Source organism: Diaporthe citri, assembly GCF_014595645.1.
Source record: "Diaporthe citri strain NFHF-8-4 chromosome Unknown scaffold_4, whole genome shotgun sequence".
In the NCBI taxonomy this organism is placed as follows: domain Eukaryota; kingdom Fungi; phylum Ascomycota; class Sordariomycetes; order Diaporthales; family Diaporthaceae; genus Diaporthe; species Diaporthe citri.
Genome location: NW_025064849.1, coordinates 3,580,545 through 3,594,117, shown reverse-complemented (window position 1 = coordinate 3,594,117; position 13,573 = coordinate 3,580,545). Strand labels below are relative to the sequence as shown.

The 13,573-nt window shown below is 38.3% G+C and overlaps 3 protein-coding genes across 3 annotated transcripts; all 3 read right to left on the bottom strand.

Moving 5' to 3' along the window:
- Positions 1-306: 306 nt before the first annotated feature.
- On the bottom strand, positions 307-1,084 carry INS49_010151 (uncharacterized protein; the record flags this gene model as incomplete). The annotated part of the gene is made up of 2 exons (XM_043170877.1): positions 307-771; positions 815-1,084. The coding sequence occupies 2 exons, from the start codon at positions 1,082-1,084 to the stop codon at positions 307-309; spliced, it is 735 nt and encodes a 244-aa protein (XP_043025442.1).
- A 525-nt stretch (positions 1,085-1,609) lies between these two features.
- On the bottom strand, positions 1,610-3,870 carry INS49_010150 (uncharacterized protein; the record flags this gene model as incomplete). The annotated part of the gene is made up of 10 exons (XM_043170876.1): positions 1,610-1,872; positions 1,965-2,046; positions 2,106-2,240; positions 2,477-2,485; positions 2,582-2,685; positions 2,755-2,771; positions 2,912-3,486; positions 3,545-3,643; positions 3,713-3,741; positions 3,804-3,870. 10 exons carry the CDS (start codon positions 3,868-3,870, stop codon positions 1,610-1,612), a joined length of 1,380 nt encoding a protein of 459 aa, XP_043025441.1.
- A 1,010-nt stretch (positions 3,871-4,880) lies between these two features.
- On the bottom strand, positions 4,881-5,623 carry INS49_010149 (uncharacterized protein; the record flags this gene model as incomplete). Its single annotated transcript, XM_043170875.1, has 3 exons — positions 4,881-5,206; positions 5,271-5,469; positions 5,528-5,623. The coding sequence occupies 3 exons, from the start codon at positions 5,621-5,623 to the stop codon at positions 4,881-4,883; spliced, it is 621 nt and encodes a 206-aa protein (XP_043025440.1).
- Between the last annotated feature and the right edge of the window lie 7,950 nt (positions 5,624-13,573).

The window sequence follows — 13,573 nt, the reverse complement described above, 5'->3', positions numbered from 1 at the left end:
ATTTCTAATTCAGTGTCAATTGTACAACTATCGCGAGAGAAACCACAGCTGCTGCTCAAGAGGAGCGTTTTGTTGGACAGAGGCATCTCACAAGAGTCGGTATCCTTGGGATCATGAGAAACTATTGGCGACTACCTTCTCTGCTATGCTTGCTCTATCCACCAATTCAGAGAGGTCGTGCATGAGCTGGAAACCGTCCCCTGAGCCATGTCCAAAAACATGCTGAGTTAAAAGCAACCAGTGATTTCTTTCTACAGATTCTGACTGATCCCAGCTCCATCAACATCCTTCAGCAAGTCTGATTGATCACTGCGCCCTGTAGAGTGCTATTCCCACACCAATCCCAGCCAGAAGAATAGCCCAACTAATCAACCCTCTTTTAGCAGTTTTCGCAGCAAATTTGTCAATGGCTTCGCTGTCATTGATCCTCGGGAATGGTACATCAGGGACCTCCTTGCCCAATGCCTTGCAGAGAGGCTCCCAACCATCCTTCACTTCCAAGAATATCAGCCTGTCTGCCGGCACGGTCTCTTTCAACCACTCCATATGACGATTGTATGACATCCTTGTGGGAGGCTCAGTCTCGCCGTAAAGGTAGAGCCATTGATCTCGGAGGCCGTTGATGTAGTCGACAAAGTGTCTCATCGTGGGCAATGGCAAGAGAACACCACGCAAAAACCACCTCGTGGAGGCAGAAGCTACGCCCGCCATGCTCTTCTCCCACGCCTCCGCGTCGCGCACCGTGCAGATTACTTTGGCTTCGGGGTACAGCTCTAGGAGTTCCGGGATCAGCCCGTTTGCCGGTGCGTCTCACGGCTGCATAGCCGTCCAGTCGCTGGCGGATTAAAGAAAGGGCTGCTTTTCTGTCGGCATCCGTTCTGAAAGGAAAAAGTCTGAGGACCTTGATCCAGGAGCGCATCTCGACTGGCTGTCCCATGGTGCATTGTGTGCCCCCATGGTAGACTGGAGCGTCAAGGAGAATGCGCAATGCTTCGCTGAAGGAGGCGGTCCCTGTGCGAGGGAGACCTGCTTCAATGACCTGAAACTTTGTGCCAGTTGTGGGAATAGAGGCTTGATTACCCATTTTGCTCGAAGTAAATTGTCCAGAAAAGAATAGTATGATGGCATTTTAGCAAATCCAGCAGTTGGATGGTCCAGTGTTTTAGTCTCCTCGGGGCTCTTTATTAGGCTAGCGATGTGCATCAGCGCTAGAAGTGCCAATGTGGTGGCGTGGATGGAGCTAACAGGGATGCGTAAACCAACAATTCGTTGTTGTCTTGATTTTCGTGTGAGAAGGATCGCTAGACACTTCCTGTGGGAGAGAGCTGACACCGTCGTCGTATTACTCTCATCACCCACTGCGATTAGACCGACATTCTCTTTTTCAGTTGGGATGAAATCAAATTCAATCTAGAGTCTTCGGCTTCTAATTACGATCCGCCCATTGCACATTCATGGCCCCCACAAAGACTCGGAATATTCACCTTACTCCATGATTCTCCCAGTGCATACTGTGGCCTGCTCTAGCAAAATCCTTGCTTCGAACGGCAGTCCTGGCTACTGCCTTTAACAGGGGCAGCTCATCGAAACCGCTGCTGCTCGTAGGATTCTAGACGTTGGTGTCCGTTGCATTCTTTTCGTTTTCAGACAACGTCGCCTCCTGCGACCTGTTTGCGATTTGAGCTATCCGCGCAGTCTCTGCTTCGATAAGAATATCTGGCCGCTTTGATTGTGTCGCAGCCCTGTCTGTGAAGACGAAAGCTGAGGGATTGTGGATGAATATCTGGTCCATGTCCTCCAGAGTCCTGTTGGCGGTCTCCGGGTAGAAGAAATATACGACGGGGCCAAAGGCGAAACAGAAGATGCCAAACACTTGTGACAGGTCAGCAACGTCAATTAATCCTTAGAATATGCACTGAGCACTCAATAATGAATACCAGCTGAGTATTAGATTTTGGACTTACTGAGGAAGAATCGCCACTGCAAGTTGTCGAGACCGACCTTGGTGAATTGGACGACAACAAATCCACCCAGCCAGTTGACCGACTACAAAATTTCGTGGTTAGCTACCTAGAGACTTTTGACTGCGAGAGGCATGTGCTTACTGTTGCCGCGGCAGCACCTCTCGTGCGCCACCCAAGAGAGCTCACTTCGGCGCTGTAGACCCAAGGGACACTCGAGTACCCTAGGCCGAAAAAGACATGGTAGAGAATAAACATGGCCGTCGCCACTTTTCCCATCTGTGTGTTGGAAAGAACTTGATCAGCACCAATGTAGCCTGAATTAATCATCAAAGCGTCTAGTAGAGAGAGTGGCATGCTGGGCTGGGCTCGACCTACGATCTGAGTCTTGGAGTCATCATTTTCTCCCACAGCGAGGCAAATGCAAGCCACGATGTGACAGAACCCCATAAGTATGGGAGAGTACCTGAAAAATTAGAATAAGAGCAATCTCCATCGGGGTTGAGCAAGCCTACATCATCATCCTGGAGTCGTCAGCACGGAGTTTGCATTTCTTTCTTGAGCCAATGGGAAGGTACTCACTTCCTGCGTCCAAACCGGTCAATCATCAATAGGCATACAAAGCTGCAAAATACGTAAACAGTGCTGCTTATTGCTGTAATGAGTCGGCTCATTTGTTGATTGTATCCAACATCTCCCTGCAGGAGAGTTGGCAGGTAGAACCCTAATGTGTTTCATTAGCCTGCGGGCTGCCAATTTGTATCTATTGAGCAGTAACAGGAACTCAACCAACCTAATGCGTTGATACCGCTGTGATTATGCGTCAGAATTATATATAGGAACGGGTGCTGGGAGTTTTCTTGCAATGTACTTGCCTGAACTGTTGCATGAATTGGGTACCGCAACCAAGAATCAACCGGCGGAAATTCTGTGACTTGTCTCGATGACACAAGACGTCAATCAAGGGGACTTTATCATCCCTCTCCATCTGAATAGCCGCTTTGATAGACTGGAACTCAGCCGTCACGGTTTTGTCCCCGATATTCTTGCTGTGGCCTGCCAGTCTGGACAGTACATGGAGGGCTTCCTCGTCGCGGCCAACCAGAAGCAACCACCGAGGCGACTCCGGGACGAAGAATAGAATGGGAGCGACAATGATGAGAAATACTAGCTGGAAAGCAAGGGGAAACCGCCATTGGAATGCCGAGTCGTCGTAATAGAGGCCAAAGGCAATCCAGTTGGCGACGCAGAAACATGCGACGTTACAGCATGCGCCGACTGCCAGAAGCATACCACGTACGTGCGATGGTGCACATTCTGACAGGTATACCGGGGACATGGAAGAGACAAGTCCGATGCCAAACCCGTTGACCAGGCGGCCAACGATCATCTGCGGCAGATGCCATGAGAGAGCCTGTAAGATGGAGCCCACCACATTACAGATCACTCCCAGGGCGATCGTTCTGCGACGACCGAGCTTGTCTCCCAGGATGAAAGCTCCAATGGCACCGAAGAATGCCCCCAGCTGGGAAAGTGTCAGTTTGACGTCTTTGCTCACATGTGAAAACAATATGTTGACTGACGAAGAAGCAGCTCGATGTGATTCCGGAGACGTCTGCATCAAGTGTTGCTGGAAACTGTCTCAGGAAGTCTGGGGAGACGAGAACTCCAGCGAAGACGCCCTAAGTATGGCATCGTCAGTTGGCCAATTGCGAGCATGATGGCAGGTCTCGCTCGAATGGGGAACTCACTTGGTCGTAACCGAACCAGCACGAATTGACTATGGCACATTTATTAGTGTATGTCACCTGAGTTGAAGTCCGTACATAGGTCATAACTCACATGCATCTAGAAGAGTGATCAGGGCAATCAGCCACGTGCCGTTCAGCTTATCGTTGAAATCGGCCATCATCATTGCGTGAGCGTACGAGATCCACAACCAGAAGAGGCGCTTTGTGCCCACAAGGTTGAAGATAGGAGGAAACTGCCGTTACTCAATGTTTCCCATCAGTAACCAGCAAGTCGCCCGTGGTCATAAGAGAAATCGGCTGACGATGCAAAATTCTTCAGAGCAGACATGATGTTAAAACAGAATTTGGCCAACGACCACCAAATTCACATGCAATAACCAACGTTCAGGGTCCAACAAACGAGTAGACGACCGATTAGGGCTGCAGCTACGGAGTGCTGTCACCCCCTGAGAAAAACCCGGCGGGGCGGTCCACGCCGCCACCTGGCGGCACGGAGTTGCGGCACCGGCGTCGGAATGGACAGGTTTGGCACCACCGACGGCACGTAGACTAGATAAGCTGAGACACGGCCTATCTCATGTCGAGAATAGGAGAGAGTAAGTTGTTGACCGGTCGGGTATCTATCATGTCACAAACGCAACTCGTACAGCTTTTCCCTGCCCGACTTTGATGTCAGATTCTCACCGTTTGTTCGACTTTGGTCCATTCTCGGGCAAGTATTCATCCACGTACCCACCAGGTGGAAGCGCAAGCTGTGCGAGACCGCCTCCCGGGACCTATCGGCGGTCAACTCTGACCCGTGCTGTCTTGGTCGACACAGAACCTGCATGCAGCATGTGTTACTTTACGCAGTTCGCAGACATCAGTGAAAAAGATGAGCTTTCGTATTCGAGCGCAGAACTAGAGCTCGGAGGAACGTCTATCTATTCCATACGTACGAAAAAGGGTATTGAGCAAGAATCAGGAAGCAAATAATGTACAGGCTTGAGTATCCGATGCTCTAAATGGTATTAGAAGTGGCAGACGCACCTACATCTGTGCCCTTCCCACAAATGCTGTTCACCGCAGCGACGTCCAAATCCCCGACTACCCCAGCCGATGGTGCCCATGTCTACGGGGTAGAGCGTCTCTTGATATGGCGTCAGATGGATGGAAAGTATTCAGTTCATCACAAAGATGACAACAGCCCATCGGCTCCCATCTGCAGGAAGTTGGCGCAGGTGATCCTGGTCTTGTTGGCAAAGTGCACGACGACGCTCAGGTTTCCGATGAAGGACTGGCCATCAGCCGTCGCTGTGAACGGGTCTGTGTACGACGCTTCGAACGGGGACGTGGTGATGGCTCCGTACTTGCCGGCGAGATCTCCCACCTGGCACGTCGTCGGGAGGGCGGCATCGCAAGGTGGACTCTCGCCTCGTTGGAAGGGATCGAGGTGAGTCAGCGTCGCGTTGCAGTTTCCATCTGGAGGCACAGGCTCCGTGTGGATATGGTATACTAATAACTCGTGTTAGTTGTCGCTATCCTGCCTGGCGATGGGGACATTGTGTCTTTGACCTACGGAAAGGACCACCCTCGTCCGGAAGGTTATCAATCATGATATCATATCGCACACCCTTCCCATCTCTTCCCGTCTGAGCGAGCACCACGCCCCGGACATTTCCGTTTGGTGTAGGCGTGAATTGCTTATCCGTTGGGAACGAAGCCTTGAACGATACTCCTTGCGGGTTGCTGTCTATCGCTGTCGCATTTCCCAGTTCCTGCCGAAGTGTTAAGATACAATGGCTTTGAAGTTGTCACCATTCAGCTGGATCTTACCCCTGTGGTCGTGCCCGAGGTTGCAGTGGTTTGACGAATGGCAACTCCAAGCGCAGAGGGCAAGAAGAGCAGACTGCTCAGCACACCGCGATGCATTTTGTCCGGCTGATCTACCAAGTTGCGTCTCCGGATTCGTAGGCGAGCTAATTTCTCGAGCTGCTGCGGTACAGTCCCGATGGCGACAGGAAGATAGCGACCGACAGAGACTTTGGACTTGGAGGAAGGGGTGACAGCCTCGCAACATTATGCAGAGAGACTGCGCTGCCTTTTGAGTGATGGCTGTCATGACCTCCATGCCGGTTAAGCCGATTAAGCCGTGGATCACAATCTCGGATGAAGCGAGACATATCTAGTATTAGTCAACTTGGCCTTGGGCGATCACGGGTGAAAAGGGGCTCATGGTCCAAGCTCATGTGATGGGCGAGATGCGCAAAACCAACTGAAGCGTGAGATCTCGAGGCAGCTGAGGGGTGGAAGAGTTCCCCGATCTGGGATGGCCAGGAGATTTGGGCAGCAAGCCGGCCAGCCCTCCCGGCGGCCAAAGCCAATTGCAGAAACACTGGCGATGTTGCGCTTGGTGGTGATAAGCACAGCCTCAAGCCTTGAAAAGGGAAACAATTGCAACAACATGAATTCGGACGATTGTGTGACCACGGAGACCCCTTGGCCGCTCCGCCCATGAGCTAGTTTCTACGGCAGTGATACCGGAGACCTGCTCAAGTGGGAGCACCCTCCTTCGGCACCGGCACTACCAGTGGGCTGTGAGGACCGATCTGACGAGATTGTGACAGGTCTTGGCAAGCTGAAACTAGTACTAAAGCACGTCATGATGGTAGATTGGAGGAACCGGGTGTCCGAGCAATAGCGTGGATCGCAGACGCAGCTGCGAGAGGAGGGTATTCCCTCATTTTTGAGAGATGTGGTCTTCCATACTCGAGCACTTCAACTACAGGCTTCCGTAGCGATTTGCGGTTTGAACTAGCTCTCGCTGGCTGTGGAAGTGGGCCCCTCTGGATGCCGCGAGCTTGCTTAAAGTTGACACCTTCTCTCAGGTTGCAACCCATCCATACTTTAGAGTGGCAGGTGAGGGAAGGTTTAGTTGCTCTCCACGCAAGGACTCCGCTCGAGTCCTACCAAGTCTACCGTGCCCCCTTGCGCACCACACATACATAGTATGTGCGGCGTACGAGTCAGATCGTAGGTTTTCATCTCGCCCACACCCGGCGAATCCACTTTCCCGAGCGCACAATCTTGCTCATAGTCCTCTGATTGTGAACAGGGCTAGGGTTTCATGGTCTGTCATTCTGTCAGTCTGTGCGCTTGTTTCTAGTCCGGGTGAGGGCCGCAAAGCTTAGCCTGATCGGCAACAGGGAGGTGCTGAAACACTCCCACTGGCTCAACGTCGGGGCTCAACGTCCAGTCTACTTATCTTTGGGGGCCCCACCTCGCACATAGTAGTGTCTTTTTCGTCTGATGCCCTGGTAGCGATTGAGGTATGCAGAGGGCGGCTAAGTCCAGCTTACTTCATCCGTGGGTCGACATCAGCTGGCCTCCCACCGCAGGGCGTCTCAGAGAGTGGAGGAGTAAATTTACTGATTCCAATCTTAATCCAATTTGGATTGGCCTATCGCAACAAGTGGACAGCCGACTTCTCTGAGTCCCTCTCTTATGGCAGTTGGGCGGGCAACCATTATTCGAGCACTGTCTCGCCTCACTGTGTGCGTGAGCGTTTCCCATCGTATCATCACCTGTTCCTTCTGCCGGCGCGAAACGTCGGCCGGAGGCCACCTCTATACCGGCGTCTGAGTGGCGCAAACGAAGCGCACCCTTCAGGCGCCCCGTGCTCACGCTTCTCGCTGCTCATGCGGACTAGAATTTATCCCCGTTGTCCCGGCCGTTGGCATGATATTATCAGTCTGATTTCTCGATAAGCTCCACGTCCTCAAGCCTCATCAGCGTTGGATCTCTACACTACTTCACTTTTCCTCTTCAAAACACGTCGGATAAATTATAGCAAGCCCGCGGGCATTTTCTCTCAAATCAGTGATGGTATTGATGGCTTGAGGGGCTGATGTCGGACGAGTCATAACCCATGCCATCCATACCTGGGATAGGCGCCAGCCCGGCGACCAAAGGTGCTCAAGGCCTGCGTTCACACCCTCTACCGTGGTCGGCACTGTAATGTCGGCAAAAGACACTGGGAGTGTCGATGTCAGAAATAATGAACGTATTTCTCAAGTACCGTTCAGAGCCTGATTTGACCGTCCTGAATCTTTACGACCACCAACTTAGCACAAGCCTTTGAGGAGTCAAGCAGAGCAGTGCGTGATGGCAAACCTCTTGCCCATGCGACCTCGAAGGACCCACGTGCCACGAATTTGTATACAGAGAAGAGGTCCGTGGAGATCTACACCAAGTGAAGGGAAATCGTGTCCTCTGGTACGGTCCGACATCTTGACATGATAATGGCGGCTCTCTCAAATCTTGGTCAAAACAGGGAACCAAGATGCTGACTCTTCTTTTTTTTTTTTTTTTAGTTTTTTTTTTTTTTGGCTTATAACCCATCTCGCAGTCTCACAGCTGGTTTAATCCGCTTCTTGTAGATGTGTTTGTCCTGACATTTTTCGCACACGGTACAGCCTGACTGGATCTGTCCGAGAACTTGCTCCTTTGCGGGCACCTGCATTTGAGGAAAGAGAGACCCGCCACAAATTTTACGAAATGCTCTATTGTGTGTTTGAATATTCACCTTGAAGAGAGGGTGAGATCTTTGGCCTCGGGCGGACAGGTGCGGAGTCATACTAACAGCAACTTGAAAGATTCGGTCCATTGAATGCGAGCAAGGGGCGCAGTTGGATGCTTTCGGGCTAGCCCTTGTATTGCGCCTTCAGTGAAGCTATTGCACGCACATCCCTAACCCTGGTTTACAACCACTTCCTAAAATGCTTAAATAGCCAGATTTCTTTTATTTCCTCCTTTTAAACTACTCTTAAGAAATAAACGCTTTTATAATTATGCTTTTAAACCCCTTATAATACTTATAGCCTTTTATAATTATAAGCCCGGTTTACATAAAATAATCTTTCCTTTTTATAAGCTGCAAATAAGTTATATAAAGCATATCTTAATTACATTCATTTTATATTATTTATTTCCTTTTATTTTTAAGCATATATTTATATAATAATTATAAATACTTCTTTAAACCTTATTAATTAAATAATTTATTTAAATACTTATTTCTTTCTTACTTAATTCACTATATTATAATTTCATTACTAAATTAAAGGGTGCTAAGAATTTATAAACCCTAATGCATTAAATATAGCTCTTGCTAAGCAATTAAATATAATTTTAAAATTAAATTCCTAATTTATATAATATAAAAAAAAAGGAAATATTTAAAAGGCTTTATATAATAAGTATTAAAAGCATTTAAGTAATAATAAACTCTTAAAAGATAAAACAATACTTACTTTATTCTTTCCCTTATCCTTTAATAAATTAAAAAAGAAATATAACCAATATCTTTAATAATAAGTTGCCTTAGCTCCTAATAAGATAATTAAATTTAATAAAAAATAAAAAATCTAAGAATAAATATAAAAAATAATATTTAGCTTAATTCTCTCCCTATATTTAATTAAAAGAGTAAATATAAAATAATTCTTTATTTAATAAGTAATTTAAAATATTAAAAATAACCTTATACCTTTTAAGTTAAGCATAATAAACACCCTTTAAACCTAATATTAGCAATACTTAAAAAAAGCAAAAAAACTAAGTATTAAACTATAATAATAATATTAAAACTTTATAAACTTATATTTATAAGCTTATATTTATAAGTTACTTAAGATTAAGGAATTTATTAATTTAAATAACTTTTTATAAGTAATTATAATATATATTGCCCTTAATTAAGCAATTTTTAAGCATTAAAAACTTATTAAATAAAATGCGCTTAAAAAACCCATTTATTTCTTAAAAACTTTATTTAAAAAATTAATAATACTTTTACATTATAATAAGCTTATATTAACCTTTAAGAATATTATAATATTTACTATATTAAAATTAAAAGTACCTTTTAAAATAAAAAGTAATTAATTAAGAAAGTAATTAAGAAATAAAAATGCATTATTTTAATTATATTAATAAAATAAAATATATAAGTATTCTTATTAAAAAACTAATTAATAAAAAAAATATACTTAGCCTTTTGCTAATTATTATTACCTTTATTTTATGCTTTTAAGAAAATAAATTTTAAAGTTAAAAATATTTTTAAAGAAACTTAAATATAATAAAATTAAAATATAATTATAAAAGAATTGCTATAAGAACTTAATTTAAGAGCTTACTTAAAAGAACTTCCTGCTTAAAGATTAAATATAAAGCTTATTAAAAATATTAAAAACCCCCTTAAATGCATTTTTAAAAGTTATTAAGAAATAATATCTTAATTTCCTTCTTTTATTTTATTTTTCCTTATAAAGTAAACTTACGCTTTTTTAAACCTTAATTTTAAAAAATTAACTAATTAATAATACCTTTATTATATTTTTATTAACTCTTTATTAATTTATTTATACTTTAATTAATTTATTATAATTATTAATTATAATTAATTTCCTAAGAATATATATAACCTTAAATTCTATATTATATTTTTTATCCTTAAGTATAATTTTAAATAATTATAATATTATTTACTTTATTAACTTTATTAATTATTTAATTTTAAGCACCTTTAAAAAAGCTATTAAAATAAATATTATTAAAGCAAAAACCTTATTTCTAAAGATTTTAAGCTATAAAATAAAGCGCTTTAAAAATATATTATATAAAGTAAATAAAAAAAGAATTAAAGATTTAATCTTAGAAAATATAATAATTATAAATAAATTTTATATTAATATAATATTAAAAGCGCTCCTATAAAAATTAAGCATTTAATATTATAAAATTAATTTAATGCTATATTTTAAATTATTTAAATAAAGCATTATTCTTTTTAAACTTATTTAATAATATAATTTAGTTTTTTTTAAATATATATTATTATAATTTCCTTATTTTTATTTTTTATTATAAATATTTATAAGCATTATAAGTATATATAAGCCTATGATTTTTTTAATAAACTTAATAAAACCTTTTAGGCCTTTTTAATACTTAAATAAGGATTAAAAGGACTTAATAACCCTTTAGTATCTTTAGTTTAAATACTTAAGGATTAATGCTTTTAAATTATTAATTTAATATGCTTAAAGTATAAAATTTAAGAGAATTAAATAAATTAATTATAAGAATTACTTTAAAGCCTTTACTAAAAAGGTAATTTAATATAAGCTATTAAAAGATAAAAGCTTAAAACCCTTTTTTTAAATTTTATAAAACCTTTTTTATTATTTATAAATATTAAATAAATTAAACTATAAGCTTATAATAATAAATAAGTTCTTAGGATTTATTTATATCTTCCCCCTTATATTAAAAACTTAAAAATAAGTATTTAATACTTTTTAAACTTATAAAAGCTAAATAAAACGGCAATATGGTTTAAATATTTATAAAATTAAATAGAATGCTAAGGTAGCAATAATTAGTTAATTTATAAATATTAAATATATTAAATAAGTAAAATAAAAAGGTATTAATTTAAAATTCGCTCCCCCTTAAACCTTAAAAGTAAACGGCGCTGTGGAAAGAGTTAGCAAAGCAATAATTAAATATATTTTAGCTATGCTATTAAGAGCTAATTTACCTTTTAACCTTTAGCTAAAAGCAATGCAAGCTATAGCTTAATTATATAATATATTGCCTGCTTTAAGAAAAAAAGGGCATACCTTAAATATTCTTTTATATATATAGTTTTCTTATTATTTTTAGTAATTTAAATTAGCATAGATTTACCATTTTATAGCTTATTTATTACCTTATTAAGGTAATATTTATGCTTATAAATATAAAGCATATATACTTAAAAAGAAATATAAAAATAATATAAAAAAATGCCTTATAAAGAGAGAATTAAAAGCCTATATTAAATATTTAATTAATTATATAACGTTTAACATCTTTTAAATTTAAATTTCCTTACTTAAGTAAATAATCTTTATAAAGAATATATAGTTTAATAAGGATATATTTTATAAATTAGCAATAAATAAAGTAAAAAATAACCTTTTAACTTTTAAAGATAATTATTAAACATTAAAATTATTAATGCTAAGAAGATTTAAGATTATATTTATATTATACCTTTAATACTTTATATAAAAAATAACTTAATTAATTTAAATAATAAATTCAATATTTATTTTATATTAAGAGAAAATAAAACTAATACTTTTAATTAAAACTTAAAGGTAAGGACTTTTAAATTTAAAAGGCAAAGTCCGCTATATATTACTTTTTTAAAAAGCTTAGGAAATTAAAAATAAGAACTTTTAACCCTTAAGAAAACCCTAAATATATTAAAACAAAGCTTTTGCAAAGGGAAATATACTTTTATTAATAAAATAAGGGCTAATAAACCTAAACTTTCCTTTTAAGAATTGCATATACTTAAAGCTATAGGAAATTAAGAATCCTTTTAATTAATATAAATAAAGAAAATATAAGAATAAATTTAGGAGTTTAAACTTATAAAAAGATCTTTCTAAATACATAACTAGGATAAGCGCCCTTAAAAATCCTTTAACTAATTATTATATTTAATAAATATAATTGCATTTTACCTTAATATAACCTTTTAAAGTAACTTTATAATTACTTTTTTATTTAATTAGCTTAAAAAATAAAAATAAAGAATATTTAAAAATCTATATTTTTTAATCTTGAATAATATAATAGCAGCTGCTATTTAAGCCCTTAAAATTAAGTTTAAGCCTTATTTATAGCAGTAATATTATAAAAATCTATTTTTAAAACCAATTATATAAAGAAAGGCTTAAAAAAGCCCTTTTTAAAATAAATAACTTAAGGCAATATATTAAGAAATGCAAAACCTTATTAAGCTTAGTATTTAAAGGATTATTAAGTGCTAAAAAGTAAAATTAATGCTATTACTTTTAAAATAAATATATAAATATAAGCTTAATAAAAATAAAATAATTAAATCTTTTAAGGTATAAATTTATATTTAAGGAAATTTATAACCTTATTTTATTATAAAAAGCATATATATCGCAACTTTAGCTATAAAATCATTTTATATAATAATAATAATTGCTATATACTTTAATTTAAAAATTTAATAATTTAACATTATAATTACATTTTTAAATGCCAGCTAAAAAGAATTAAATTAAATTTATTATAAATTACTTAATAAATTTAAGGAGTTAAGGAAATATAAAGTACTCTTAAGAGCATTTTATAAACTTAAAGACTTTCCATTTCTTTAATATAAGGATTTTAGCTATATATTATAAAATTTAAGCTTAAAACCTTTATTAAAAAAGCCATACCTTTTTATTAACTCAACCTATAAGGTAATAATCCTCTTTTATATAAATAACATTTTAATTATATATCTTAAGAATAAACGCAATTCCTTTATAAAAATTAAAAATAAAATTAAGTTTATATATAAAATAAAGAATTAAGGAAAGGCTTAATAGTTTTTAAGCATATAAATTTTTAAAAACTAGGAAAAGCGCATTATAACGCTTCTTCATAACTTATATATTAAAAAAATAACAAATAAATATAACCTATTAAGAAATAAAAACTTTTTACTATTTACTTTAATGCTTAAAGAAAAGCTTAAGCCTTTTTTTAAATAAGCCTTAAAATAAGAAATTTAAAAGTTTTAAGAAAAAGTTAATTTTATCCTTTATATAGTAATTATAATATGCCTAAATATAGCATTTCCTTACTTTATATTATTAAAATTCCTTATAAACCTAAATTTAAGTTACCTTAAGGCAATAAATTACGTAATTTAATATTTATATATTACTTAATTCCTTAAATTATAATTTAAAGGAAATTAAGAAGCTTAAGCGCTCTTAATAATTAAAAACGCTTTATTTA